A 26,055-nucleotide genomic window follows, 5' to 3' on the forward strand; every position below is an offset into this window, starting at 1 on the left:
ATGACAGTGGCTTGTCCTGATAGTGGAACGGAGGTGGTGAGAAGTGGTCAGCTTCAGGATGCATTTTAAAACCCACAGACTTGCTTACGGATTGTATGTGTGGTATGAAGAAGACAAGCCAAGGATGATCCCAAGGTTTTGTTCTGAGCAGCTGCAAGGATGGAGTCAACTGAGATGGAGAAGACGCGGGACGGGCAGGTTTGGAAGGAATCAAGAATATGGCGAATGAGCATGAGTGAACGAAAATGAACGCAGGAATCACTGAATATTTTCTTTCTCCGAGACAGGAAATAAAAGGCCTGTCCCATGGGCAGCACCTTAAGTGCCTGGGGCCGGCGCTGGAATTCTCCCTCAGAAAATGAGGTAGCGCTTCCTTTAAGAGGGCCCCGCCCCACTCCACGAAGCCCCGCCCAAAGAGGGTCACGTGCCCCTCGGTCGCGCACTAGGGGCGGGCGTCGGGGCGGTTTGAAAGCCGGGCGCGCACCACAAGAGCGGCGGTTCGGCCTGCGACTGGGATGTCGGTGTTGCGGCCCCTGGACAAGCTGCCTGGCCTGAACACGGCCACCATCTTGGTGAGCGTCAGCAGCCCCGCTACCCCGGCCCGCCCCTCTTCCTCCGCAGTGCCTCAGCCGCGCGGTCGTCTGCGTGCTCTGAGGTGCTGGCGCGGGCTATTCCGGCAGGGGAGCGGTGGGCGGGAGAGCCGCGCTCTCAGCCAATCGGAGTAAGCGCTCTCTCAGGCTAAGAGACGCCCCCACCAATAGGTGTGCGGCGGGCTCTTTCCTGGTTCCTGATTGGTGGGTGGCTGGGCGGGGAGGCCGCGGGCGGGGAGCGTGCAGGGTGGCTGAGGTGGGCGCAGGGCGGGCACTTGGTTTCCTCCGGTCGCAGGGTCTGACCTCCCGGAGAAGCCAGGCCGTCCGAGGGAGGGTCCGGGAAGGTAGTAATTGCTGGGCAGACGGGCCCCGAGCGGGTGCAGACCTCGGGCGTCAGCGCGTGCCTGGTGGGAGCCGGAGCCAGAGTCCTGGGTGTCGCGGCTGCCCTGGGCCCGTGCCTGATCCCAGGCCTCGGGCGGGACCGCGGTGCCCGGTATCAGTCGGCCTCCTCCTCTCTCTGGGCAGCTGGTGGGCACGGAGGATGCTCTGCTGCAGCAGCTGGCCGATGCGATGCTCAAGGAGGACTGCGCCTCCGAGCTGAAGGTGTAAGTAGCGGAGGCTGGGGTGTCCGATCGCGCGGCTGTGGCCCGAACGCGGGTCTGGGCGTGAAGGAGAGCAGAGGGGCCGCCCGAGAGGCCAGCCCCTCGGGGTGTCCATCCTAGCGCGGTCGGTCCTCCCCAGCCCTGCCGGCGGCGTCTGGTGGGTGGCTCCTTCACGTCTTCTGCACGTGTCAGCTCCTCATCCTAGGCATCCTCCTGCTCCCTCTGTCACACACTTGTTCAGTCTTCCTCTAGCGCTTGTCACCATAAGAAATGTCCTTGTTCACCTGTTTGCTTGTTTCCAGTCCCATCCCCTTGAGGGCAGGGACTTTGACTTTTGTTCTCGGGCGAATCCCCAGTGCTTTGAGCAGTGCCTGGCACAGAGTAGATGCTCAGAGACACCCCGTATTTGGAGAAAAGGTGACTAAAGAAGCGTATTTAGTTTTCCTCTTTCTAATTCATGGGGAGTAGAAAACAGCTGCTGGCAGGATCAAGTCACTGAGTATATGTTGGTTCATTCTCCCTGATGGAAGGATAAGCTCCAGGGGTCCGTGTTGAAGGAGAATGATCCAAATCCAGAGGGTATTTCCCCCACGGGAATTGGGAATGCCCCTTACTAGGTAGAATAAGCCCCGTTACAATCCTTTAAAGAATCTCTGGTGAAGGACATAATCCTTTCCCTCTAAATACAAATTGTTCATAGGTCCATCTGTGCTCTACCCATCTTCCCAGACTCTTAGGCTACAGAACATCAAACACAATAACCAACAATCTCAAACCCTTAGCTCAGAAATAGGAAAGGATTCTTAAAAATTCATTTAATTAGCATCAGAGTAAATGGAAAATGTGGACAAAATTGCCTGTATTGAGCATAAACAAGATGGAAAGAAGTATCATGGAAACTGTTGCTGAAAAAGGGCTAGTCACGTGACATGCAAAAATCTGATAGAGTACCCACTCTGGAAAAATGTACAGGAAAAGGAGAAGAAATCTCCTTCTTGAGTGTTTCGTGCCATTGAGAAACTTGATAAGAACATGAGTTTTTAAAAGAAGCATTCAAAGACGAAATGATAAAACAACAGAATGAGAGGAAAAAGGTTACAGGGCGAAGGGCAAAAAAGGGCCCAAAATAATACCATTAGAGAGCTATCTAATAAATGCCTAGAAACAGCAATGAGCGGAGTACATGTGGTTGAAGACTAAGTTGTTTACAAAAAAGAAAGCATTGAGAAAATCACCGTAAAAGCGTTCAAAGATGTAGTAGAAGAAAACTTCCCTGAAATGAATGAAGAGTTGAATTTGTCCATTAGAAAGCGTAAATATATCTTGTTCCAGGAAAAATGGATACAGAATACTTTTGTCACATTATATCCTGGTTAAGTTATTGAAGTTCAAGGGTAAATAGTTCTTCAGACTTTTAGGCAGGAAACGCAAACCATTGATTCTGTTGCCAAATGCTTCCAGCTCTCCACATTTGGAGCATTTAAACTTTTGTGGATGTGTGGAGCCATGTGATCAGTTCTGACCAATGAGCTGTGAGCAAAAATTGTGATCTCTATTGCTGAAGCATTTAATTGCCAGTGAGAGACCCTCCTCATTGCCCTATGCCTCTCCCATGGCGATCAGCAGTGTTCCAGAGTGGCAGCTTCATCTGCCTGGATCAAAGTTATAGTTAGAGCAAAATATATATGTATATAATAATAACAATAATAATAATGTAAATATACATTTATGTCTTGTCAAATTCTAGGGTAAATTATAAGATTGTTAACTTTCTCATTTTTCATAATAGAGACTCAATCTAATATAGATAAAATTGGAACATATAGTTAAAAATGATACCAACTTACTAATTTTTTCATCTATTTTTTCTAGCTCTACTTTAGTTATTTTACATCCATCCAATTCAAATAAAATTAAATTCATACTATTCTATTTTTAGATTATATCTATTCAAGTATCTGAATGTGTATACATTATGTACATGAAGAGATGTTTAGAAAAATGTTCTAATGTTAATTAATACTAGTAATTTCTAAGTAACTGGACTTTTAGGAGTGTGTGTGTTTTTAACTTTTGTACTTTTTGGTATTTCATGAATTAGAAGCTGGGGGATAAAAGGAGATGGGTAATTGGAATAAGTGGAAATGGGCAGAAGTAGAGGGTTCAAGAAAAACCTTCAGGTAGGTATTTGATAACCAGAGACCAAGTCCAGAGGAGGATGATGAGGGTGAGTTGCCCAAGGTCACATAGCTGGTAGATGGCACTGAACTGGAACTTGAGCTCACTTTGTCACACTCCAAAGGGGTTCAGTCTTAACCCCTAAACATCACAGTCCAACACCCATCTTCTGAGCCTGGTCTCCCTCGCAGCATGCAGTGTAGCTGGCTAGCCCCATGCCATCTTATGTCCAGAACTCCCTCTTGCCAAGGTGGTTACTAACCAGAGCTCCTTCCTGCCCGATGGAGTTGGACAGGAGTAGTGTGGACTGGACCAGCTCTGCCCTGCACCTGTGCTCCCCTAGGAGTCTTGCCCACGAGGGTATCAGGTGAATAGGTGTGGAGCCCTTGGCCTCTTCCCCTAGGAAGGGCAGCCTGTGAACAATCACTCTGATGGCGGCACGGATATCTAGTCCTGCACTTTCTTGTTTTTCAGCCACTTGGCAAAGTCCCTCCCTCTGCCTTCCAATGTGACTCGGCCCCGAATTGACCTTATTATGTTTGTGGTCAACCTTCACAGCAAATACAGGTGAGAGCCAGGGGATGGGGGCTGTCACGGCTCAAGAAGAGCTGGCTTAGGGGTACACTGGGACGGTGACCTTGCTTGTGAAGAGAAGGAGAGGAGAAAGGGAGAGACTGCCTGGGGTTAACCTAGGGAGTAAGAAGGGGGAGCCAGTGGACAGTACATGATGTCAAAAAGACACTGGCAAATCCCGGCGGTGTCATCAGTCATTCAGCTAATGCTCTCTGAGGCCAACTCTGTGTCCCTGACAGACATAGAAACACGAGATACCCGTAGCATCAGGGTTCAGTGCAGACTCGCTACCTGACCCGTTGGAACTAGTCAGCAGTGACTAGGCCCATGGGAGACTGAGAGAGGGCTGAGATCTGCCATGGCTGCCAGGGGGTCCTGGCTCAGTGGATCTGTCGCTCTTGAGGTACCTCTGTTCACCAAAAGGGACACTTAGGTGCAGAGCCATCATTGCTATGGCCTCAGGCCTTGTTCATTCAGGCTGAAACCTTGGCTTGGGCCCTCTGACCAAGATGGCTGTTGGCCAGGAGACACCAGATTCCTTCCTCACTCTCTGGACACCAGTGAATGAAAGCCTTGGCCCAAAAGGTCAGAGTGCCCTTGTTTAGAGGAAAAGCATGTTTTCATATAATTGATATGACTGTAAATACTATAACCTTATTGGAGAGCGATTTGACATTGCCTATATACATTTTTAAAGACACCCACTGTGACCCAGCCGTTCTTCTAGCCTCTGTCCTACAGAAACAGAAACACTTGGTTGTACAAGGATATAGAAGGACATATGTAAAGGAACGTTCATGCAGCATTCTTTGTCCTGGGGAAAAACTGAAGAGCACGTCAGTGTCCATCACTGGGAAAATAGTCAGAAAGTGGTACTGTGAGGTCATTCCGAAGAAGGTGACAGATACGTCGAACCCAACTAAACCCAACCAGATGCTTATACGTATCACTATGTGTAGTTGCATATGAAAAAAATTTGAGAAGAATTACACCCCAAGCTATTGGCAGTGGTTACCTCTGGGGAGTTGAGACTGACGGGTAGTACTAGAGAGGGGCCTTTTACTTTTTACTTATACATCCATATTTACTATTTGATTATTTTACAGGCTTGAGTTACTTTGTAATTAAAAGTAGTTAAAAAAAAATGAAAGGACAAAATAGTCCTCTAGGGCTATTTTCTGTCACCTCGTCTCGTTCTCTGGCCTCTGTGGAATGAGGAGGGGGGCATCTGCCTTCTCTGTTGTAAGGTTTGTCTTCTGGTTTGTTTTCTCACCCTGGCCTGGCCACCCCAGCCTCCGGAACGTGGAGGAGTCCCTGCACCATGTGGATGCCACCTTCTTCCTGGGCAGGGTGGGCTTCCTCGCCACGGGCGGTAAGTGCGTCCCCCGCCTGCTGCTGCCCAGCCCACACCGAGAGCAGTGTGTGGCTGGGTGTTGTAGTGGCCTCCTTGCTAAGGCAGCCTGGCTGTTGGAAAGAACATGGGCTTTGGAATCTGACCTGCTGTCGGTCTTTCTAAAAGCAAATCTGAGCAGATCATTCTGCTGAGTTAATTGCTTAGAGTTGCCTAGTGGTTCCCTGTGGCTTCAGAGTAGATTCCAAACTCCTGTAAAGACACAAAGCATTTGCAGTTTGGCTTCTGCCTTCCTGTCCAGTCTCACCTCCTGTTACTCTCCCATTCTCTGGTGCAGCTTGTAGTTCTCAGAACAAGCCGTGCTGTTCCTGAGATCGTAATGTTCACAGTGGCAATCATAGGAGCCCACACTTGTGGAGCGCTCAGTGTACGCCAGACACTGCTGGTTGCTGTGTTTCTGTATCACCTAATCTTCACAACAAACAGCCCTTTGACGCGGGTATTATTATCTCTATTTTATAGCTGAAGAAACTAGTCCTGAGGTTATATCACTTACCTGAGGCCCCGCAGCTAAAAAGTGGGAGAGCTGATTTCCACACCTCTAGAGTCATAGTCCACAGCCTATACCCTTTGTGATTAGACCATATGGCTTTTCACAAGTGCTTTTTTCCTCTTCTTTATCTAACAAACCCCTATTTTCTGCCTCCTGGGGCACGCGCCCCTGACCAGCCCTGCAGTCTGGGCCCTCGGGGTATCCATCCCATGCATGCGTCTGTTGGAGACCCCCACCCATCCACCTACACCTGTGATGTGTCTGACCTGTCTGCCCCCCAGCTGAACTGGGAGCTCCTTGGCGGAGGGCCTGGTACAGGTTATTCTCCACAAGTCTTGGTGAATAAATGAATGCCAGATCATTTCTATATATTCCTTCATTGCATCTCTAAGTAACTCAGGCATCGGGGCTGTTATGATCCTCTCTTTAAAGATGAGGACACTCATGTTTGCATAGAGCCCTCCCTCAAAGCCCTTTCAGCCTTATTTCTAATCTGATGATCTTGACTGCCCTGAGAAGAAGGTGAACAGGATTGTCACCCCACTGACTAGTAAGAAACCGAGGCCCAGAGAGGGAACGTGGATGACTTTGCCCAGTGCCTCCTGGAATTCAACCCATTGCACTCGCGGCTTCTTTGCAGCTGGGCGGGAGAGCCACTGCAGCGTTCACCGGAACACCGTGGTGAAGCTGGCCCACACCTACCGAAGCCCCCTGCTCTTCTGTGACCTGGAGGTGAGGACACTGATCACGCTGGTGCAGGGAAAGGGCAGTCAGCACACAGCGGGCCTGGCGGGAACGCTTCTTGGAGGGTCATCAAGCCCCTGAGTGAGAGGGGTCCTGAGGTGGAGACGCAAGATCCTGGTTTGAATCCTGGCTGTCCTGCTCACTGGCTGTGACCTTGAGTGAGACACTGTAAGCCTTGGGGTGCACAGATGTAAAGTGAGGTGATGCTATGCATTCGTCTCGTCACTTGTGCTGTCACTCGTGACCTTACTTTTGCTTTGTTTCCTCTCTGCTCATAGCTAAGTCTGTGTATGTTTTTGTGGGTTCATGTTAGTATCTCACCCTCCTGCTGGGCTATAGGTGCCGTGAGGCCAGGCATCTTGTCTGTCTCATTAACCAGTGCATCCTCAAGTCGCCCTGGCAGTCAGAACGCCCCATGTCCCCCTTACCTCCCTGGATTGCAGACCTTGTCCAGTCCCAGTGCAGGGCTGGGCATCCCTCAGGCAGCAGGGATGGTGGGTGGGTGGGTAGTGGTTAGATGGATACGGTATGGTGTTGGTTCTGCCCTGACACACTGCTGTTGGTGTTTCTTACAAGGTGAGCCCTAATTAGGAGGGTAGCAAAGAAGATTTCTATTTTGCTGGTAAATTTTGCTCTTCAGCCTCTCTGTGCAGTATGAATCCTGATGGCTTTTTGCTAAAGGGTCCTTTAGGGTCCTTTAGGACCTTTAGCAAAGGACCCCAAAATTGCTGCTGTTCCCAATGGAAGGTCTGCTGAGGGCTCCCAGGGCCTGGGCTGCCCCACCCATGCACCAGGCCTGCTCAGTTGGTTTGGGGTCTGTTTATTGGTTTTAAGGTTCGTTTTGAAGATTTGTGTTTCTGCTCTGTTCTGGGTCTTGTACCGGTTCCCAAAGGCAAAGTGATGTACTGCAGAGAGAACTAAGTCAGCACGTGGTCCCTCACCACCGTCTAGACCAGAGGTTCTTGTTCTGGGGTCTGTGGATCCCTCTGGTCTGAGGATAGAACTCAGAGGATCTGTGAAGTTAGACAAGAAAAAACTTACTTCTTTTTTTTCGCTAACCTCTAAGTGAAATTTAGATTATGAATGTAGGCAAGAGATGTCGATGGTATTGGCCGAATCTGCAGTTGTTACTGATAGAAGTGGCAGATGTTGCCGTGTCACATGAGGATTGGGGCGGGTCTCATCCCTCCAGCATTGCAGTGGTCCTTAGACCAGCCCCATATCTCATTCAATGTATCCGTAAAGCTGCACATGCTACTGTGTCACGAAGTTGTGTTTTCTATTTGATGAGTATTTTAAGAACTCCTGATTAGGGGCCAGCCTGGTGGCTCAGCAGTTACGTTCACACATTCCACTTCAGCGGCCGGGGATTCGCCGGTTCAGATCCTGGGTGCAGACATATGCACCACTTGTCAAGCCATGCTGTGGCAGGCGTCCCACATATAAAGTAGAGGAAGATGGGCACGGATGTTAGCTCAGGGCCAGTCTTCCTCAGCAAAAAGAGGAGGATTGGTGGCAGGTGTTAGCTCAGGGCTAATCTTCCTCAAAAAAAATGGTATTAAAAAAAAAGAACCCCTGATTAGACCAACACTCTGATCTCACAGATAGGACCCTGAAGTCTGGGTCACACCTGAGGTGCCTGCCTCTGTCAGGCCCCTGCTAGGCTTTCCTCAAGGAACCTGAGAAAACCGAGACCCAGAGAGAAGGGTCTTGCTTCACAATCACCCAGCTAGTAAGTAAGCGGGAGAGCCAGGAGGCTGGTCTGCCCATCGTAGCCTGCAGACTGCGTGGCATTAGACAAGTCACTGCCTCTCCCTGCACAGCTCTAGTCTTATCTCTGAAGGGGAATCATAGTCTTTGCTCCCACAGCGCTGGTGTGCGTACCCGGCCGTCTGTGGTGCTCCCTAACCTTGCTATGGGTGGTGCAATTCTGTATCTGGCCAGGAGGTGGCAGGCCATACCAGGTCCTGGGTTTTCCTGGAGCCTGAGAACTCAAGAAAAGGCCTGCGGCAGGCTGTTTATTTCTACCAGCAGCAGACCTGCTGAGAACAGAGACCTGGCATTCCCAGGATGGAGCACCCGGTGTTTGGACAGTCATCCTTCCTCAGACCCATGTTGTCCTTTTCAGGGCACCCTCCTCCTCTTCTGCATAGTCGAGTTTGAGCCTTGCCATATTTTGAGGCCTTTGCATGGCAGAGATTATTAACCCCGTTTTACAGATGAAGAAACACACCTAGGGAGGTGTGGGATTCACCCAGTGAGATTCTTTCCTAGCTCTGCCCATAGGGCCCTGTGCTGGCCCCTGAGAACCCGGATGAGTGAGACACTGGCCCTGCTCTCTCGGAATCTAGCGAGATAGACCCGCATGTAATGTCTGCAGCAGCAGAAGGATCTGCAGGGCTTTAGAAGCCTGGCAGTGGATTTAAGGCATTCCTTCCTGTAGGTGACAGTGGCAGACATGCTGTGGTCAGACTTGGGTTTTGGGGACACGTCTCTGGAGTGTGATGTGTGGATTGAGGAGGCCTGGCCAGAGGCAGGAGGCCCAGGGACGAGGCTGCTGCAGGAGGCAGGCCGTGGAGGCTGAGCAAGAACAGCAGCAGCTTGGAGGTATATTTTAGAGCAAAAGCCAGAGAACTTAGAGTAAGAGGATTTACTCAACGAATACTTCTTACAGCTCTACAGTGGGCCAAACACTGTTCTAGGCTCTAGAGATGCAGCAAAGAACAAAACATTAAAAAAAAAATCCCAGCTCTATTCTAGTGGAGGAAACAATGTAAGGAAGTAGAATGTGTAATGTGCTAGAGAATGGGGACGCAACATGTCAGGTGGTGGTAAAGCAGTAAGATTTAGATAGGGAGACTTGGGGCTGGGAGGGCTCACTAAAAAAGTGACCCTTAAGGGCTGGCCCCGTGGCCGAGTGGTTAAGTTCGTGCGCTCCGCTGCAGGCGGCCCAGTGTTTCGTTGGTCTGAGTCCTGGGTGCGGACATGGCACAGCTTATCAGGCCACGCTGAGGCAGCATCCCACATGCCACAGCTAGAAGGACCCACAACAAAGAATATACAACTATGTACCAGGGGACTTTGGGGAGAAAAAGGAAAAAAATAAAATCTTTTAAAAAAAAAAAAGTGACCCTTAAGTGAAGTGAACCGTCAAAGTGAAGACTCAAAGGAGGTAAGGAGGCAAGTGTGGAGACGCCTGGTGGAAGGCACACTAGGTGGGAGCAGTGCAAAGGCCCTGAGTTTGGAACTTACCTGGTGAGTTCAAGGTCCCGCAGGGGCCTGAGTGGCTGCAGCAGAGCAAAGGGCAGAGCCGTGGAGATGGGCCAGAGTGACCAGGGCCAGGTCAGGAGGGCCTTGTGGGTCGTAGTAAAGGCAGTGGCTTTTACTTGGAATAAAACTGGTTCTGCTGGAGGGTGTGGGGCCAGCGAGGGAGGCAGCCTGACTTGGGTTTATGTGGATCCGTCCAGCTGCTGGGAAGAAGGTAGACTGAAGGAAGCAAGGACAGAAATAGGGAGATGGGGCCGGGGACTATTTCTAGAAGAGTTAAGAGTGGCCCAGGCTCGGTAGTGTCCAGGGAAGAGGAGACGGGATGGTCCCCTGAGTGTTTCCAGGGTGGATCCAATACAACGTGCTCATGGCTTGGATGTGAGACAGGAGAGCAAGAAGAGGCAAGGATGGCTCTGGAGTTTTCAGCCTGAGCAGCTGGGAGGAGGGAGTTGCCTTTGGCTGAGATGGGACGACAGTAGGGAGTAGGTTGGGGGTGCTCCCAGGGACTCCATTTTGGACATGCTAAGATTAGGGTCTGTCAGATGTCTACAGAGAAATCCAGTAGGCAGCTGCATCCGTGTGTCTGACATTTGGAGGAAAGGTCTGGAGATGTAATTTGGGCATCCTCAGCAATTGGATGGTTTTAAAGCCGTGGAACTGGATGAGGTCACCTAAGGAGCAAGTGTTGGGAGGAGAGATGCACAGGCCAAGCCCTGGGGCCCAGCATTCAGATATCAGATAAAGAGGAGGGAGAAGCCTGTGAGGTGGGAGGAAAAGCTGGGTAAGTGGGGGTCCCGGGAGCCAGGTAGAAAAAGCATTTCAAAGAGAGAGGCAGCGGCTACATCAGATTCTGCCAAGAGGAGAATCTCAGTGAGAATGAGGCTGTGCGATGAGGACTGAGATGTTACCTCTGGACTTAGAACCATGGAGATCACGAGTGACAAATGATGGGAGCAAGAGCAGGAGGACTTGAGGATGCCCGGTCTCTGGTTTGGGTGTCTGGGTTGATGGTTCGCCTTTCCTCAGTTAGAGAGGGAACAAAGGAAGGAGAAGATGTTTCTGAGGCCACCCCTTGGCCAGGGGAGGACGTCTGAGCATCACTGTTCTTCGATAAACATTTATGGAGGGTCTCTTATTTGCCCAGCACTTGCTGGCACCAGGCCCTGGAATAGTCTTGTTGCCCCTACCTAATCCCACAGCTCCTCTGGGCCCACCGGCCCATCAAAAGCCCTGATAAAGGCACTCTTTGTCGATGGCACCTCCCCATCCCTGAGGAGGACCACTCTCTGTCCACCTCTCTTTTCCATCCCTCTGAGTGTCTTTCTCAGATCCCAGGTAAGGGAGCCTTTGGGGCCTGTGCCTCCCAGGCATTGGTGGGACTAGCCCTGGCTCAGATCCCAGCTCTGTGATCACTGTGTGACTCTAGATGGTTTCCCTGACCTCGCCAGCCCTGCTTGCTAAGCCTTCATTTCAGTGTCCCTGGAGGGTGGTAAAAGGATTCAGTACGCTGAGGTGGTTGGAAGCTGCCTGGTGCAGTGTGCCATAGACAAGGGCATGGCCGTGGTGGGCAGGGTGCTCTGGGCTGGCCCCATGTCTCCTCCCACAGCTCACCTCTGGCAGCCTGTGCATCTGCTCTGCATCAGGGGAGCAGAGCTGGCCCCCAGCTCTGCCTCCCACTGTTCTCTGCTCTTCCTCTGCAGGTGGAAGGCTTTCGAGCCACCATGGCACAGCGCCTGGTACGTATGCTGCAGATCTGCGCTGGCCACGTGCCCGGCTTGTCGGCTCTGAACCTGCTGTCCCTGCTGAGGAGCTCTGAGAACCCCTCCCTGGAGGACCTGTGAGGGCTGCGGCCCCCGGGCTGCCCCACCCCACGGCTGGGTGCCTGGCTCAGTAAGCATTCACTGTTGCTGAAGCCCGGATCAGGGCTTGACAGGCTCTGGGTCAGCGATCAGTGCCCCACAGGGCCAAACTCCCCTGCGCTCCAGCAGGCCATGCTGGGGGAGGTGGGGCGCCCAGCTGGTGGGACTCCAGCCCCCTTCCCACTCCAGCAGAGCCCCAGGTCTTTATCCATCTGATGTGCCACATCTCCACTTAAGACTTCATTTGAACAAAGGTCCGTAGCTAAACAAAGTTTGGAAATCACTGTTCTCATCCGCTACTTTGATTTTGCTGATGAGGAAAATGACAGAACAATTACGAGCAGGCTCGGGTCGGAGGGCTTGGACCCCATGAGCCCAGTCTGACTCCACGTCCTAACCTTGCTGTTCCCACATAACCTGGTCTGCCTCCTGGAGGCTCAGTCTCCCCAGGTGTAAAATGGACAGCACTCTCCTCTCCTCATTGCGTGGTGAGGGTTGAATGAAACGACAGAGGTTTTGTGCCTGAAGTGTTAGCCCACGCCTGTTTGCATGCTTGGTGTCTCGCATAATAAACTGTGTCAATGCCTTACACGGTGCCAGGGGACCCCTCAATGAGCAGTAACTAGTATTTGAAATCACAGAGCTAAGTTCAAAAACTGGTGAAAATCCGGGAATTATGCTGTGAATTCATAAATCTGTGAGAATTACGTGAGATGAGCCAGCCGGGGGGCAGTTTCTGGGTTGACAGTGAGATTGTGCCATGACTATGCTTTTCTTCTCCCTTGGGTCTAGTTAGAATTTGTGGAAGTGCCAGGGTTGGAGTCTAGAAATCCTCTCAGCCAGTCGGGGCTCCTCCGCTCCCTTGTGGCCAGATGGGCACATGGGAGCTCGAGGAGTGAATGGGAGGTCTGAGGGAAGAGACCTCAGGAAGAGAGCCAGTCCTGGCTCCCTTGGAGTATGATGGTGCCCTCCCCACCCCCACCCTGCTGGTGCCAGGCCTGCCCTCCATCCCCAGGCCTGTGACTGCTCCCTGCTGGATACCCTGGGCAGCGCCAGCACCGCAGGGCCTCTCTGCTCTGATGTCACCATCGCAGCCGGAGCTCATGCTCCTCACTGAAGGATCGGCCAACTGGAATCTCGCAGCAGGCTCCATGAGGGTGGGGCCCTGCCTTTCTCCTTTCCCTGGGTTCCTTCCAGAACCGAGTCTAGAGCCCCAGCCCTAGTGCTCAGGTTTTGCAGACACCTGACTGTCTTTGAGGCAGCCCCTCGGGCCCTGCTGAGAACCTCAGCCACATGGATTCCGGTTGAGGTCCCAAATGTCACCTGACGTTTGCAGGGCATTTCACGCTTTACAGAGCTCTTCTCACACAGTCGCTCCTGTGGCCCTCCCAGCAGACCTGTGAGGTTGATAATGTTTCCCCATTTCACAGTTAATGAAACTGAGACTTGTAGTCGGAGGTGTGTCCACAGTCGCACAGCTAACCAGTGGCAGAGCCGACTGCTGGCCCCAGTCCTCTGTTTTTTTCCTTGGGTTGTTTTCTCATGCACCTAATCAATGAACAAAGGTTTGGGCCTCTCTGCTGGGCAGGTCCTGAGCTAGGAATATAGAAGTGGGAGAGGCACAGGCCTTGTACCTGAGGAAGCAGTGTGGGAAGGGCGGCTCTAAAGCGCCACTGCCATGTGTTGGGGTCTGCCCCTCAGGACAGTATGCCGGTACCCGTTAGCACATGAGGAGACTGCAGAGGTCGTAGAGGCCGGCCAAGCTTCATGGAGGAGAGCGCACTCAGCAGGGCCCACACCCACACCAGGAGGACAGGGGCAAGCATGGGGCTCGAGCATGCCTGCGGCCGGTGCTCCCTCAGCCTTTGGGAAGGGAAGCCAACTGCTGTGCTCAGGTTGGCTGGGTCCAGGGTTGAAGGAGGAGGCTGGAGGTGAGAGGCAAAGGGGGCATTGGTCTCTGAGGGGATGGGCAGGCTCCCCGCAGCGGTCCAGGAGAGGGGGACTTCTCAGAGGGCCTGGTGGTGGCTCCTAGAAACCAGCCTGGGCCGTAAAGGGTGGGCTTTGCAGGGCAGTGTGTGTTGGTGGGGAGGGGAGGTCTTTGGGGGCTGATGGAGCATGGTGTCCAAGCAGGAGAGGAGGGCGGTGTGGACACAGCCTGCCTGCCTCTTCCAGGCATGTCACTTTCTGCTGGAGACAAGGGCACGTCCTCCCCATGCCCCCAGGCCTCCCCCCAAGCCAGCACAGGGCGCACTTCTTTCTGGTCCCTGGGCCACGTTTTCTTTGCCACCTGGTGACATGTAACAAGAGAAGTGGCATCGCATTCTCTAGCCAAGGATCTGGGAGCCTTCCAAGTGCTGGGGGAACACGAGGCTGTCGCTGCTGCCTGCTGCTGCGAGCTTGGCAGGGGCCCTGGAACCGAGAGGCCGCCTCTGCCTCACAGCAGAGCTGAGCAATGAGCAACGCCTGCTGCCCCCAGCCAGAGCGTGGTGCTGCTGTGTGCTGTCTGGAGGCCAGTGACACTGACCAGGAGGCAGTTTGGCCAAGGGAAGTAATGGAAGACAGCCTTCCTGCCCAGCGAAGCCCAGAATTGGTGCTTGGTGCTGTGGGGGGTGGGAGGGATAGGAGAGGCTACGCTTGGCTGCTTCCTGCTCTCATGCCCTCAGGCAGATCACTTACCCTCACAGAGCCTCAGTTTCCTCATCTGTAGGATGGGGTCAGGCTAATGAATGCCTTTCTCCCCACTGTGAGGACTGAGATTGCGAAGTCGTTATTTTCAACATAAACCTTCAGGCAAATGTAAGACCTCTCAGGCTGGTCACTGTCACAGGGTAGTCACATCGGAGGCAGTAACTTGGTGGGGGGGGGGGCAGGTCTGAGGGGCTGGGTGGCCTGAGGCCTCTGGAGGAGCTGCCCTCCAGCTGGACCTGGAAGCTGCAGATTCATGCTCTCTGAGAGCACTGGGGAATGGGGGGGGGGGGGGGGGGTGTGCCCATATGGATGAGGCATCCGAGGCTCTTAGAGGGGCAGGGCTTGTTCAGAGTCACAGCTTCTTTTGTCCCCTCAGGCCATCTGGATGTGAGCAGCCCTTGGGCCCACCCCAGGGAGCTCACGTTCTCTGTAGGAGGCGCCCAGGCCCAAGGGTTCTGGCCCCAACCTGATGGTATTTCCCACCCCTGCCAAGGAGGCAGGGCCTCCCTGGTGAGAAGAGGCTCTGCAGCAGGGCACCTGCATCTCCTTCACCCCTCAGCAAGCAGAGGCAGGGGCAGCCTGGGGCTGGGCTGAGACGGGGCAGCCTGGCCACAGAGGGGAAGTGATGCAGTGGGAAAGGACCCGACCTTTGAGTCCCACTGACTTGGGGTCTGTGGCCAACATACAGTGTGACCTGGGGCAGCTCTTCCCGTCCCTGAGCCCCATGGCCTCCTGGGGTTCTTGTGAGGCTCAGGGAAACCAAAGAGCCTGATGCCATGCCTGCTCCATATGTGCCGTCCCCAGACAGTGGCCCAGAGCATTCATTGACCGGTTGTGCTCGGTATGGTGGGCGGGGGTGGCGGTGGGGAGTTCTTGAGATAAAGTTCTGCCCCTCCCGATACACACCTGGTGCTGGGCCTGCCTCTCTGACAGGACCCCAGCACAAAGGGACCCTTTCCATAAGGCACCTGCTGGCTTAACCCCCTCCCTACAGTCTCCCCTGGGGCCCCAAGGGTGCAGACAGAGAATCATTGTGTAAGGACTTCTCACAGACACTTGGAGACCCAAGGGGCAGAGGAGGAGGGACCGAGGGAGACAGTGTGATGGCCTGCCAGGCCCTGCACCCCCCAAATCTGTGAGTCCCACCTGAGTGTGATCCTATGGACTGGGGGCTACTGAGGACCAGCTCTGAGATGGAGAGGGGGTGGGCAGTCAGTCCCCTGTGCCCCTGACCTGGACAGGAGGCAGCCTTCCTTGGGGCCCAGAGGCATTTGGGGGACCCTGGGAGCTGACATTTGGTAGATGTCTGGTCTGACTGCATAATGGCCCTGCAAGGCCAGGCCCAGGGGGTCGTCCAGCACTTGGTCCTCCTCTACTATGCTCGGCCACTGGCTCCTCAAGGGCTGGGCCTAACCCCTCCCCGCCCCCCACCACAGCCTGCTGGCAGGGAGAGGACCCCACAGATTTGGGTATCCTGGGAGCAGTGGTGGGAGAGCTCAGGGCCCGCAGGGCTGCCTGGCTTGTTCCTTATCCTTCTGAGCTTTCCTCTTTGTAAAGGGGGAATCACCATGCCTCCTCCCCGACAGGGTTGAGGCAAGGGGTGCAGGCACATATGGGGCACAGGGCCCTACAGGTGGCGAGGGTCGGTACTGCGTGCTGCTGTTTTCCTGGTGCTGTGCAGTTCCCTGGGCCACATTTGCTCCTCCCAATAGGTCCTCAGGGATCACTCTCACCTCCAAGGTCTCACCAGGCCCTCCCTGACTCTGGCATTCCTTGCCACCCTTCTCTCCCAAATTTTCCTCCCCAGCACTTCTCACCTCCCCACCTACCATATGGTTCCTCTGTCTCCTCAGAACCTAGAACAGTGCCTGGCGCATAGTAGGTCTCAGTAAGTATTTGGTGAATGCACATGGAGTCAGCCTGTGCCTGCACACACAGCCAAAAGCCTGCAGGAGGCTTAGAGCTGGCTGGCTCCTTGTCCCTCCTGGGTGGTGCTCTGAGTGAGGCCTGAGGGAGGGCCGGTCCCTGGGGAGGCTCCCTGCTCCTCCCTCCCCACCCAGGCCTCACATCCTTCCACCTTCCACACCTGCAGGCCTGGACCCTATGTGGGACTTCCACTCCCTGTGGCTGAGATGTTAAGGGGCTGGGGTCTTTCTGACCTCACTAGAGGGTCCCATCCCCCTTCCCAGAAGAGAGAAGTGCTGGGGCAGCCCTGGCCGGGCACCCCTGGAGTGCTGGGTTATGTGTGTGCAAGTGCGTGAACCCGTGTGTGGGGGGCGGGGGGGGCGCAGAGGATGGGGGTTTGAGGATAGGCAATTTGGGCCTGTGAAAACTCAGGCATGGGTTTTGTAGCTGTTTTGTGGAAGGGCATGACCTGCCCTTGCACAGTTTGGGTTCAAGAGGAGAGAGGTCAGGGGCTCTCTGGCCTCCCCAGGACTTCGTACTGACTCACCTGCCTCTCCTGCCCTCTGCCACTGTCCAGAGGCCGAGCATCACATCCTTCCCACTGTCCCCGGTGAGGGGGACTTTCTAGCAGTGTCCTGTTTGTCAGAGCTGAATACACAAGAAAGGCAAAAAGAATCTACTCTGGGGATGCGGGCTCTGTGACAAAGTAAGATGGGGGAGAGCCAATGGGAAGCACACTTGAAGCCCTCGGCCCCGCCCGGCTGGCCAAGGGGGATGAGGAAGACCAACAGAACAGTTCACACCGGGAGCCCCTTTAAGAAACACAAAGCCTGGTTTCTACATGCACATACACGAGAATTTAAAGCACAAAACAAGACTGGAATTGTTACTGGCGCCCTGGGTTCTTGTCGTCCCCCAGGATAGAAATCAAGAGAGACAAGAGGCAAGAGTGAGATGATAGAAAATGTATCAGCTTGTGCACAAGGGAGCCAGCCAATCATAAAAAGCGAAGAAGGAGGAGAGAGAGAAGCGGAGTGGCTCCCTGAATAGCCATACTGCGGGGGTTTATCAGGCTGGGGCAGTCAGTGTGTCTTCCATCACGGCACGTAGAGGTGGGGTGGTGCTTGTGCCTGTGCTGTCACACAGCATGCCACTTCATGCGTCACATGTATCATTAACACGCTAGCTTTTCACCCGAGTGTGACTTTTACTATGGTAATGAGGCAAAAGGTCACTTTCAGCCAACTCCTGGGTGCTAGGGTGCACTAGCCACTAGCCTCCAGGAAAGTCCCCAGGCTGGGAATGTGGATCTTGGCGGTTTCTATCTGATTCTCCTAGCTTGCCGATTGGTTGGGGGCCCCATCCTGTTAGGCCAGGGGCCTTGCGCTTCTGCAGCCGATGACCCTCTATCTCGTTAGGCTGGTTCCTGTCTCAGAATGGAAGCCTCCAAAGAAAGAACAGGCTCCCTCTGGGGATGGCAGGGAAATGCCCCTTCTTACTCATAGACTTCTGTATTGTTTGAGGGTTTTTTTCATGAGAATGTCTTCAGGTATTACTCACAGAATTAGAAATAAAGCTAATTTTTAAGTACAGAGTGCATCCCAGGTCTCAGAGCACTTTCACATCCAGATCTGGGGGGCTAGGCCTCTCTGCCCCAGGGACTGCCCCACAAGACCCTGAGCTTATCCAGCAGGCCCAGAGTTTCCTCACTTCCCCACCCTGTCCCTGAGGCATGAAGGGCACAGCCACGCTCCGCAGACCCTGTCCAGGCCCCTTGTGTGTGCTGGGTCCTCGCTTTGCCCCTCAGAGCCCGTTTCTCCATCTGAAAAACAGACATCATAATAGTATCTGTTTCAGAACTGTTGTGAGGGTGTTTTGGGGGGATTTGGGGAACAAAGATCAAGGGAGACTCCCTTTTCCCTGACAGACCCCAAATTAATCTCTTTTTGTGTGTATGAGGAAGATTCGCCCTTAGCTAACATCTGTTGCCAATCCTCCTCTTTTTTTGCTTGAGGAAGATTAGCGCTGAGCTGACATCTGTGCCAGTCTTCCTCTACATTGTATGTGGGACGCCTCCACAGCATGGCAGGTAAGTGGAGTCCGCCGGCACCCAGGATCCAAGCCTGTGAACCCGGGCCCCCTAAGCAGAGCGCATGGAACTTTAACCATTCAGCCGTAGGGCCGGCCACCTAATCATCTTTTTTAAAAAATTCATCAGTGAATGAAAACTTGAGAACACTAAGAGACAGATTTAATTAGAAGGGTTTTCAGCAACAAAGTCCCTTATTTTCTATTCAAGAATACATTAAGGTGATAATATCAAATTATTTAAAGTAAAACTATTAAAAGAAGGAAAATTTGCAAGAATCACATTGATTTTAGAAACTTTAACTCCTCTCTCTTGTCATAGTCAAAAAGTGATGTAGAAGACGAATTAAGAAATTAATGAACTTGAACTATTTTTTTAAAAAAAGAATGCATTGAGGAATAACCTAACCTTGACCACATTGGTCTGATGGTGAAATTTCTTAAGTGCTAAGTCGTCCAAGCAGAGATTTGAGACCTTCCCCGTTTAGGAGGCACAAGTGAAAATGTTTGTCTGGGGTCAGGCACCTGCACACACCACCGACACAAATCCCACAGGCCTTTCGCTGTGGCCTGCTCTGTCCTCCGCACCTTCCCAGTGCAGGCACATCGCGGCAGCCAGTGAGCTCCTGTCAAGCACGTGACTCCGCTCCTCCCTCAACGCAGCCTGCACCAAGGTGCGGGACTAGCAGAGCTACAACTCTCCCCCTGGGGCTCGGGTCCCTGAGGGCCACCTCCTCCACTCCCTGCCAGAGGAGTCAGGGCAGCCACAGTGAGACAGGCCCGGTGCAGCCCAGGCAGAGCTGGCTCATGGAAATGACTCCAGACCTGGCCCCGCTGGCCCACCTTCTCCCGGCTCCTGGGTCCCACGAGCCTCAGCGTGAATGTCTAGCGTGAGGGTTAGATGAGACGCCAGATGGGTAGTAAGAGCTCTGCGGTCGTGAGGGGAGCAGGTAACAACAGCACCAATAGTGATAGGGTGGGGACTGGAGCCCCGTCTTCCAGCCTTACTCCACCCTCCACCCCATAGGAGGTCCTTCCCTGCCTTGGCTCCTCTCCAGGCTCCTGGCTCCCCACCCCCTCACCACATACCCACCCTCACACCCACACCCACCACCCCACACCCACTTCTCCTTTGCAGCTGCCCCACCGCCTACACCTTCCTGCCACGGAGTTGTTGGCCCATGGGCAGAAGATGGAGAGGCAGTGGCCCAGGGCTCCTCAAGGCCTGTGAGACTCTGTGAGAGCCCTCAAGCTCCCCCGAGTCAGAAACCCGGGGACCAGCCTTGCTCCCTTCTCTCCACAGCATCACCCTTTCCTCCAAAAGGACTGCCAGATGGTTTCCCTGCCCCGGACCATGGAGCAGCCTCCTCGCTGCTCCGCTCACCCTGCCCGGTCTCCAATTCCACAGCAGCCAGAGAGAGGGGCCGTCTAAAGCGCAACTCAGGATCTCACCCCCAACTCAAACACCTCTTGCGGCTCCTCACTGCCCGGGCCTGTGGCCCGAGGCCTGGCCTGGCCTGGCCTATCTGCAGCCCCAGGCTCCCTCCCTCTGCAGCATCCCTAGGCAGGGCCATGTCTGTCCCCAGAGAAAGCTTCCCCTGTCACCTCTCCCTGCCTTTGCCCTGCCTGGAAGGGTTCCCTCCCCCTTACAGCTGCTAAAAATCTACTCCTGCCTCCAAGCCTCTCTCTGCCCCATGGACAGTTCCTCCTTCCGCTGTGCCCCCCATCCCTGAATGCTTAGGGATCTGGCATGACCACCATGAGGCACTCGGTGCTGAGGCTCCATGTCCTTCAGGAAGGGGACAGCAGGTGTCAAGGAAGGCCGAGGGGCCTTGTGTGTGTCTGAGACAATCTGAGAGACACAGGTGAGAGACAGGTGGGGGAACCCAAATGCTGGGCAGTGGAGACAGGAGGGGCCTCAGTGAGACGGAGAGGTGAGCAGACCAGGACACACAGGCCTGGGAAGAAGGAGTTGGGGTGGGTGACTATTGGGCCTTGGTCTGTCTGTCCATCTGTTGATCTGAGTCTCCTCCTGCTTAGGATCTGGATACTGAGCTGTCCCTGGACCCTCAGCTGCCCTCCCCCTCCCCCATCTGTGCCCTCCTCCCAGCCAGAGCTTCCTCACTAACACGCAGACCTGACTCTGACACTCCCTGCTTAAGGCCCTGGTGGCTCCCCAGTGCCTTTGGGCCAGAGTCCAAGCTCCTTAACCTCAGTCAAGGCCCAGGCCCAGCTCTCTGGGCCCAGCACTCCATGGCCTTCGTATTTGGGCCTCAAGGCCTCTGCACACACTGGGCCCCTCCCCTATCAGGGTCCCCTAGACCTCGCTCCATCTGCAAACACGTGTCTCCTCCACAAAGCCTTGCTGTCTGCTCTGTGCCGATGGACTGCACTGACATCGCTGCTGTGAGCCATCATCTCCCCCACCACCATCACCTGTGCTTATGGGCTGACCTTGGGGAGCAGGACAGAGAAGGCCACCCAGAGGTCTGTGCCCCAAAGGGGCCGATACTCTGCTGCCCAAGAGTAAGCCCTGGGCTCAGCGCCAAACTTGTCCCAGTGCCTAGCAGAGGGCCTGCCCAGTGGGCGTCTGGGGAGGTGGTTGAGGGTTGAATGGAGGAATCACAGGTAGAAAGAGAAGGGCTGGTGTTCAGGGCCCTGGGCACCGGCTGAAAGTGGTCCCACCCCAGCGAGCGGTCCCACTCCAGCAGGCAGGAGGGCGGGGCGGGGCAAGGGGGCGGTGACCCCTCCCGGCTTCCTCCCCCGGGGCAGGGAGACCAGACTCAGTCCCAGCTGGGTGCGCGCCATCAGCAGCATGAGGCGACCGGCGAGGAGCCTGAGGGGCAGGGACGGGACGGCGCCCGCGCAGTGCGCCCCGGCCCAGTGCTTCGACACCCTGGTCCGCAAATGCGTGGCCTGCCATCTCCTCCGGACGCCCAAACCTGGATCGGGTAAGAGTCGACCCACTCTGACGGCCGGACTGCGGGGCAGCGCTGCGCGGGAGGAGGAGGGTCCTGCCACGGAGGCCCCCACCCTGCCAGGGCCGCAGGCATGGCCTCCACCTGGCCCAGGTCGGGGGGAAGGGGACAATGGGTCGATGGGGCGCTGTGGGCAGAGGCCCGATGGGGACCAGACATCACCGCGTGGCCCTCACCGTCCCCTCTCTCCTCTTCCCCATGTCCGCCCCGCCCGGCTGTCCCTCCCCTCCTGGCCCAGCCTCGCCTCCCTCCGACCCTGCCCCTCCCCGGCCGTCCTTCCCCTCCGCCCCCTGCTCTCCTTCCCCGTCCCCTCCTCCAGCAGCCGTGGGAAGCAGCCTGGCGCCCGGGACGGCGCTGCAGCCGCAGGAGTCGGTGGGCGCCGGCGCTGCCGAGGCCGAGGCCACGCTGCCGCTCCCCGCGCTGCTCTTCGGCGCCCCCGCGGGGCTGGGCCTGGCGCTGGCCCTGGTCCTGGTGGGCCTGGCGAGCTGGCGGTGGCGGAGGCGGCGGCTCCGCGGGGCGGCTGCCCTCGAGGCCCCGGACAGAGACCGCGACGGTGAGTCCGCGTCTGAGGGGACCTGAGAGAGTCACAGCAAGCAGGAGTAGGGCAGGCAGAGGAGACATTGCCTTGGAGGTTGGGGCAGTGTGAAAAGGGGAGGGGGGGAGCGGTCTGAAGGGAGAGTCAGGGCTGTAGGGGGTGACGCAGACGGAGCGGGGTGGGGAAAGCGCGCCCTCTGAGGATCCCAGGTGGAGCAGGGAGACATAGTCCTGCCCGAGACCCAGTCCAAGTGAGGGCCACGGCTCTGGCCTCCCAGACCCCTCCCAGGAAGAGGCACAAGGTTGGGGAGCTGGGTCTGAGGAGGGGTCTGTCCTGCCCTCTCTGGGATGGCCATGCTGGCTCCCACACTTCCTCGGCCTACTGTCAGCACACCCCATTTTGCCGGCCCTCACAGCACTTCCTGTCCTGAGGGCCAATCACGTGCCACTTCTCCCCACCCTGCAGTGGGGAGAGCTGTCCCTCCAGAGAGGCTTCCAGAACAAGGAACAGTGGAAGGCTGTGACCCAATCCTGACCCTGCATTCCCCCTTATGCCCCCCACCCCCCAGAGGCTCTGGACAATGTCATCGTCCTCACCCCTGGACTCCTTGATGTCAAAACTCCTGTCTGGCCTCCACCCAGAGAAGACCCAGATGCCACCCCACCTGCCCACAGCGTCCCTGTGCCAGCCACAGAGCTGGGCTCCACTGAGCTGGTGACCACCAAGACGGCTGGCCCTGAACAACAGTAGCGACGGAGGGGGCAGGAGGTGGCCCTTGCCCTCCCTGTGAATTGGGCTATTCACACCGGCGCCCACCTGCCCATTTTCTGGGAGCCAGCCTGCTCTCCAGCTAACCCTGCAGAACCACAGACAGACACCACAGACCACAGTGTTCAGGTGACATAGCATCGCATGGCATGCTGGCATTTGACTTAAAACCATACCATTTTTGGCAGCCTTCGAAGGTTGTGGCTGAGCTCCTGTGTTTTTGAGCGGTTGTGGCACTTTGAGTAGCAGGTTTTTCTTTTAGATTGGAGAAGCCACCATTAAGCCAGAATGAGTCTAGGAAAAGGATCAACTGATGTAGGACGCTTAATTTGTATCTGAGTGTCACATTTCTTTAATACTTGCTCTCTGCGCTGTTCTGCTTTTAAACTGATGCAAATGGCAGCAATGAGCAACCAACTGACAGGTTTGCTTTGGGATTTAGTATGAGATGATTTTAAGAAACAGCCTAGATTGTGCTGATTCTCGTGTGTCTGTGCCCTAGGGTCAACCTTGAGCTTGGCCCAATCTGCTAGGACCTATGATGCCATTTTCACCCTGGAGGCAGCTTCCAGAGCCCAAGGCTTGCACTTGGGAGGAAGTCTACAGCCTCTGGGGCTGGACTGCAAGCTCACGCTGAAGGCACACTGACAGACATCTCCCTCAGAGACCACTGGGGTCCCAGTGGCCTCCAAGGCACACTCAGCTGTACCCCGAGCAGGGCCCAGGACCTGCAGGAGGCTCCTTCATACAGAGGCCAGGGAAGGCCTGTGGCCTTGAGCCAGCTGGACCTGATGTCCCTTGAGCTCTCTTCTCTCTGTGGCCTGCCCTCCCCATGCACTAGGCTCTGGGTGCTGGGATCACTTGGCCATTCTGTACCATGCCCTGGGGTCACCTACCATCCAAGTGAAACTATTCCTGTGACAGTGGTGCCCCTTGCTGGGGGGCCTGGAGTGGAGACCTTCTCTTTCAGCACTGGACCACACTGTACACTTGGTCAGCTGCTTCCTCTCCTGCTGGCCCTTCTACACAGGGCAGGAACCTCCTGACCCAGACTCTGCCCTGGACAGTATCCTTGGAACTTGTCATGGCTTAGCGCCCTTGGAAGGAGCACTGGACTGGGAGTCAGAAGATGGAGTTCTGGTCCCCTTTTGTCCCATTGTAAGGCCTTGGCCATGTTCTGTTCCATGTATCAGATGCTTTCTGCCTACGCTTTCTGACCTACGCGTCAGAGCTGCCCAGTAGATACCTGCCCTTCCTCCCCACCCCTTTCCCAGCTCAGAAGACAGCAGCCAGCAGCTTTGGAGCCCCCAGGACCTGGACACTCACATCGAAGTCTCTGCCTAGCCACCCTCTCCCTGAGCCCATCTCAGATGCCCCTCCCCCCCAGGCTGCCAGGTGGCTGGGGTGAGGTCAGGTGGCAGGCCCAGAATAGGCCCAGTCATCCACTCCCCTCCCTCTCAGGATTGCAGGAGTCTGAGCTATTCCCGGCCACCTCTATCTCCCACCCCACCTTTTCCACCATAGCCAGGGGCTGGGCCCCGAAGGTGAAACAAGCGGGTGAAACCCCTCTGGGGCCCAGACATGCAAACCTCTGGCACCACTGGGTCCTGGCTGAACCCCTGGGTGGTGTGCAGCTTCCCCTCTGGTCTCAGTTTCCTTTCCTGAAAAGCGAGGGGTTGGAGGCAACGTTCTCCTCGTGGCCTGTGGCCCTCAGAGGAGAAGGACTGGAAGGAACTTCAGAGAATCCTCACTCCCCTCATTTTACAGATGAGGAAACTGAGGCCCAGCGTGGGCAGAGACTTGGCATCATTGTCATCCAGCAAATAACAGAAGGGAAGTTCCTTGGGGAAGAACCAGGAGCAGAGGTCTGGGGAGAGGTGGGCAAGGAGGGGGTCAGTCTCCCCTAGTCCGGAAAAGGGCCTCACCTGCCAGGGGCCTCCAGTCTCTGGCCCTCTGGCCCTCTGTCCTGCGCATTGCTTTCCAAGGAGCCTTCTTGAGGTCACTGCATTTGATCTTCATGGCGGCACCTGGAAGAGAGACATGAGCGTTTGTGTTTGCTTTAAAAAAGCATTTTTTATTTTAAAAAATCAAGGTGTGCTTTGTAGACACTTTGGAAAGTTCAGGAGAGTAATCCAGGGTGGAGTCTATGCAGAAATGACCCCTAATCCAGCAACGCCAGGCCCCTGAGTGGTGGCTTCTACTTAGCTGTAATGGTACTATACATATAAAGTCATATCTTGGCCATCATTTTTGGTGAGTTTTGTCTTGTTTTCAAATACTTCACATACAAGGTTTTCAGCATTTGTAAAGTTTTCCACTTGAGGGTTTGGTTATTTTTGGTTTTTACTATTGTGACTGAGACAGTAGGGCCTCCACGTACGTAAATCTTTGCCTGAGTCTGTTTCCCAGAAGATGAGTCATTGCAACCAAAGGCCTTGACCTTTTTTGAGGTCCCTGTTGGTCAAATTACTTTTCTGAAACTCTGGCCCGGTTCACCTCCACGAGCAGGGGTTATATGGCCCATCTTGCAGATAGGAAGAACGAGGCCCAGAGAAGGGAAGGGATCTGGCCCAAGATGCGAAAAGCAGTGATGGATCTGGGAGAGATCCAGACTCCTGCCCCTGCCCTGGGCGCCTGTCCAGAAGGTCTTTGACCCAGCTGCCCTCCTTGGGAGTGGCCAGCGCCAGGGGTTGTCTCCAGGCTTTCCTCCTTGTCTTCATCACTACTCAGAGATTTCTCTCCCGATTTGGTCTCTTTTTGCAATAAGAGGGAGCCAAGCTAGACTCTGGAAGAACTGCTTTTTGGGGTAGGAACTCGGGGAAGCAGTTCCCCCTCCCCCTGGCCTGTGTTTCTGGCCAGTTTTTCCTAAAAGAGGGTCTGGTTTCCCCAAGGTCCCCAGGGCCCTGGCAGGTGGAGGCGGGGCTGGCTGAAGTCTCAGTTCCTCCTGGGGCTTCCTGCAGGCCCTTTTCACTTCCTGTCCCTCTGCCCCAGGCTCCAGGTTCAGGGTGGGGGTGGGCAGGCCCAGCTGGTGAGGCCAGGGAGGAAGGACCTGACCCCTTACCTCCCTCTGTCTCAGCAAGGACGGCCCCACACAGTCCTTGCCTTTAGAAGCTGCTGGCATCTCTCCGAGCCTGTCTCCCCATCTTCAAAATGGAGCCTGAGGGGCAACCAGCTGTCCCAGATTGAAGAGGTCATGTGGCAACTAGGGTCTCCACCCAGGAGTGCCTCCACCTCCTTCCTTCCTGGGGACCCAGACACTCCCTGCCCAGAGCTCGCAGCCCTCAGGTATTCCCCCTGGAAGTGAGTTTCCCAGAGCTGGTCTGAGGCTCCAGTCTCAGCAGTTACCACCTCTAGCCCTCATCCATTTACTGCCCCA

The 26,055-nt window shown here is 54.9% G+C and overlaps 2 protein-coding genes across 4 annotated transcripts; both read left to right on the forward strand.

The window, feature by feature from the left end:
* The first annotated feature begins 287 nt into the window (after nt 1–287).
* CENPM (centromere protein M) lies at nt 288–12,306 on the forward strand. Its single transcript, XM_014868465.3, has 6 exons — nt 288–572; nt 1,116–1,195; nt 3,845–3,937; nt 5,236–5,315; nt 6,488–6,579; nt 11,559–12,306. Exons 1-6 carry the CDS (start codon nt 516–518, stop codon nt 11,697–11,699), a joined length of 543 nt encoding a protein of 180 aa, XP_014723951.1. The 5' UTR covers nt 288–515; the 3' UTR covers nt 11,700–12,306.
* An 8,845-nt stretch (nt 12,307–21,151) lies between these two features.
* TNFRSF13C (TNF receptor superfamily member 13C) lies at nt 21,152–24,927 on the forward strand. Of its 3 annotated transcripts, none has more exons than XM_044778839.2 (3): nt 21,152–21,349; nt 21,699–21,929; nt 22,480–24,926. In XM_044778839.2, exons 1-3 carry the CDS (start codon nt 21,214–21,216, stop codon nt 22,659–22,661), a joined length of 549 nt encoding a protein of 182 aa, XP_044634774.2. In that variant the 5' UTR covers nt 21,152–21,213; the 3' UTR covers nt 22,662–24,926. The 3 variants fall into 3 exon arrangements, with proteins under 3 accessions (XP_044634774.2, XP_044634768.2, XP_014723950.2); XM_044778833.2 differs by having other exon boundaries at nt 21,153–21,349; nt 21,696–21,929; nt 22,480–24,927; XM_014868464.3 differs by having other exon boundaries at nt 21,155–21,349; nt 21,615–21,929; nt 22,480–24,927.
* Nucleotides 24,928–26,055: the final 1,128 nt, after the last annotated feature.

Source organism: Equus asinus, chromosome 4 (genome assembly GCF_041296235.1).
Source record: "Equus asinus isolate D_3611 breed Donkey chromosome 4, EquAss-T2T_v2, whole genome shotgun sequence".
NCBI lineage: Eukaryota > Metazoa > Chordata > Mammalia > Perissodactyla > Equidae > Equus > Equus asinus.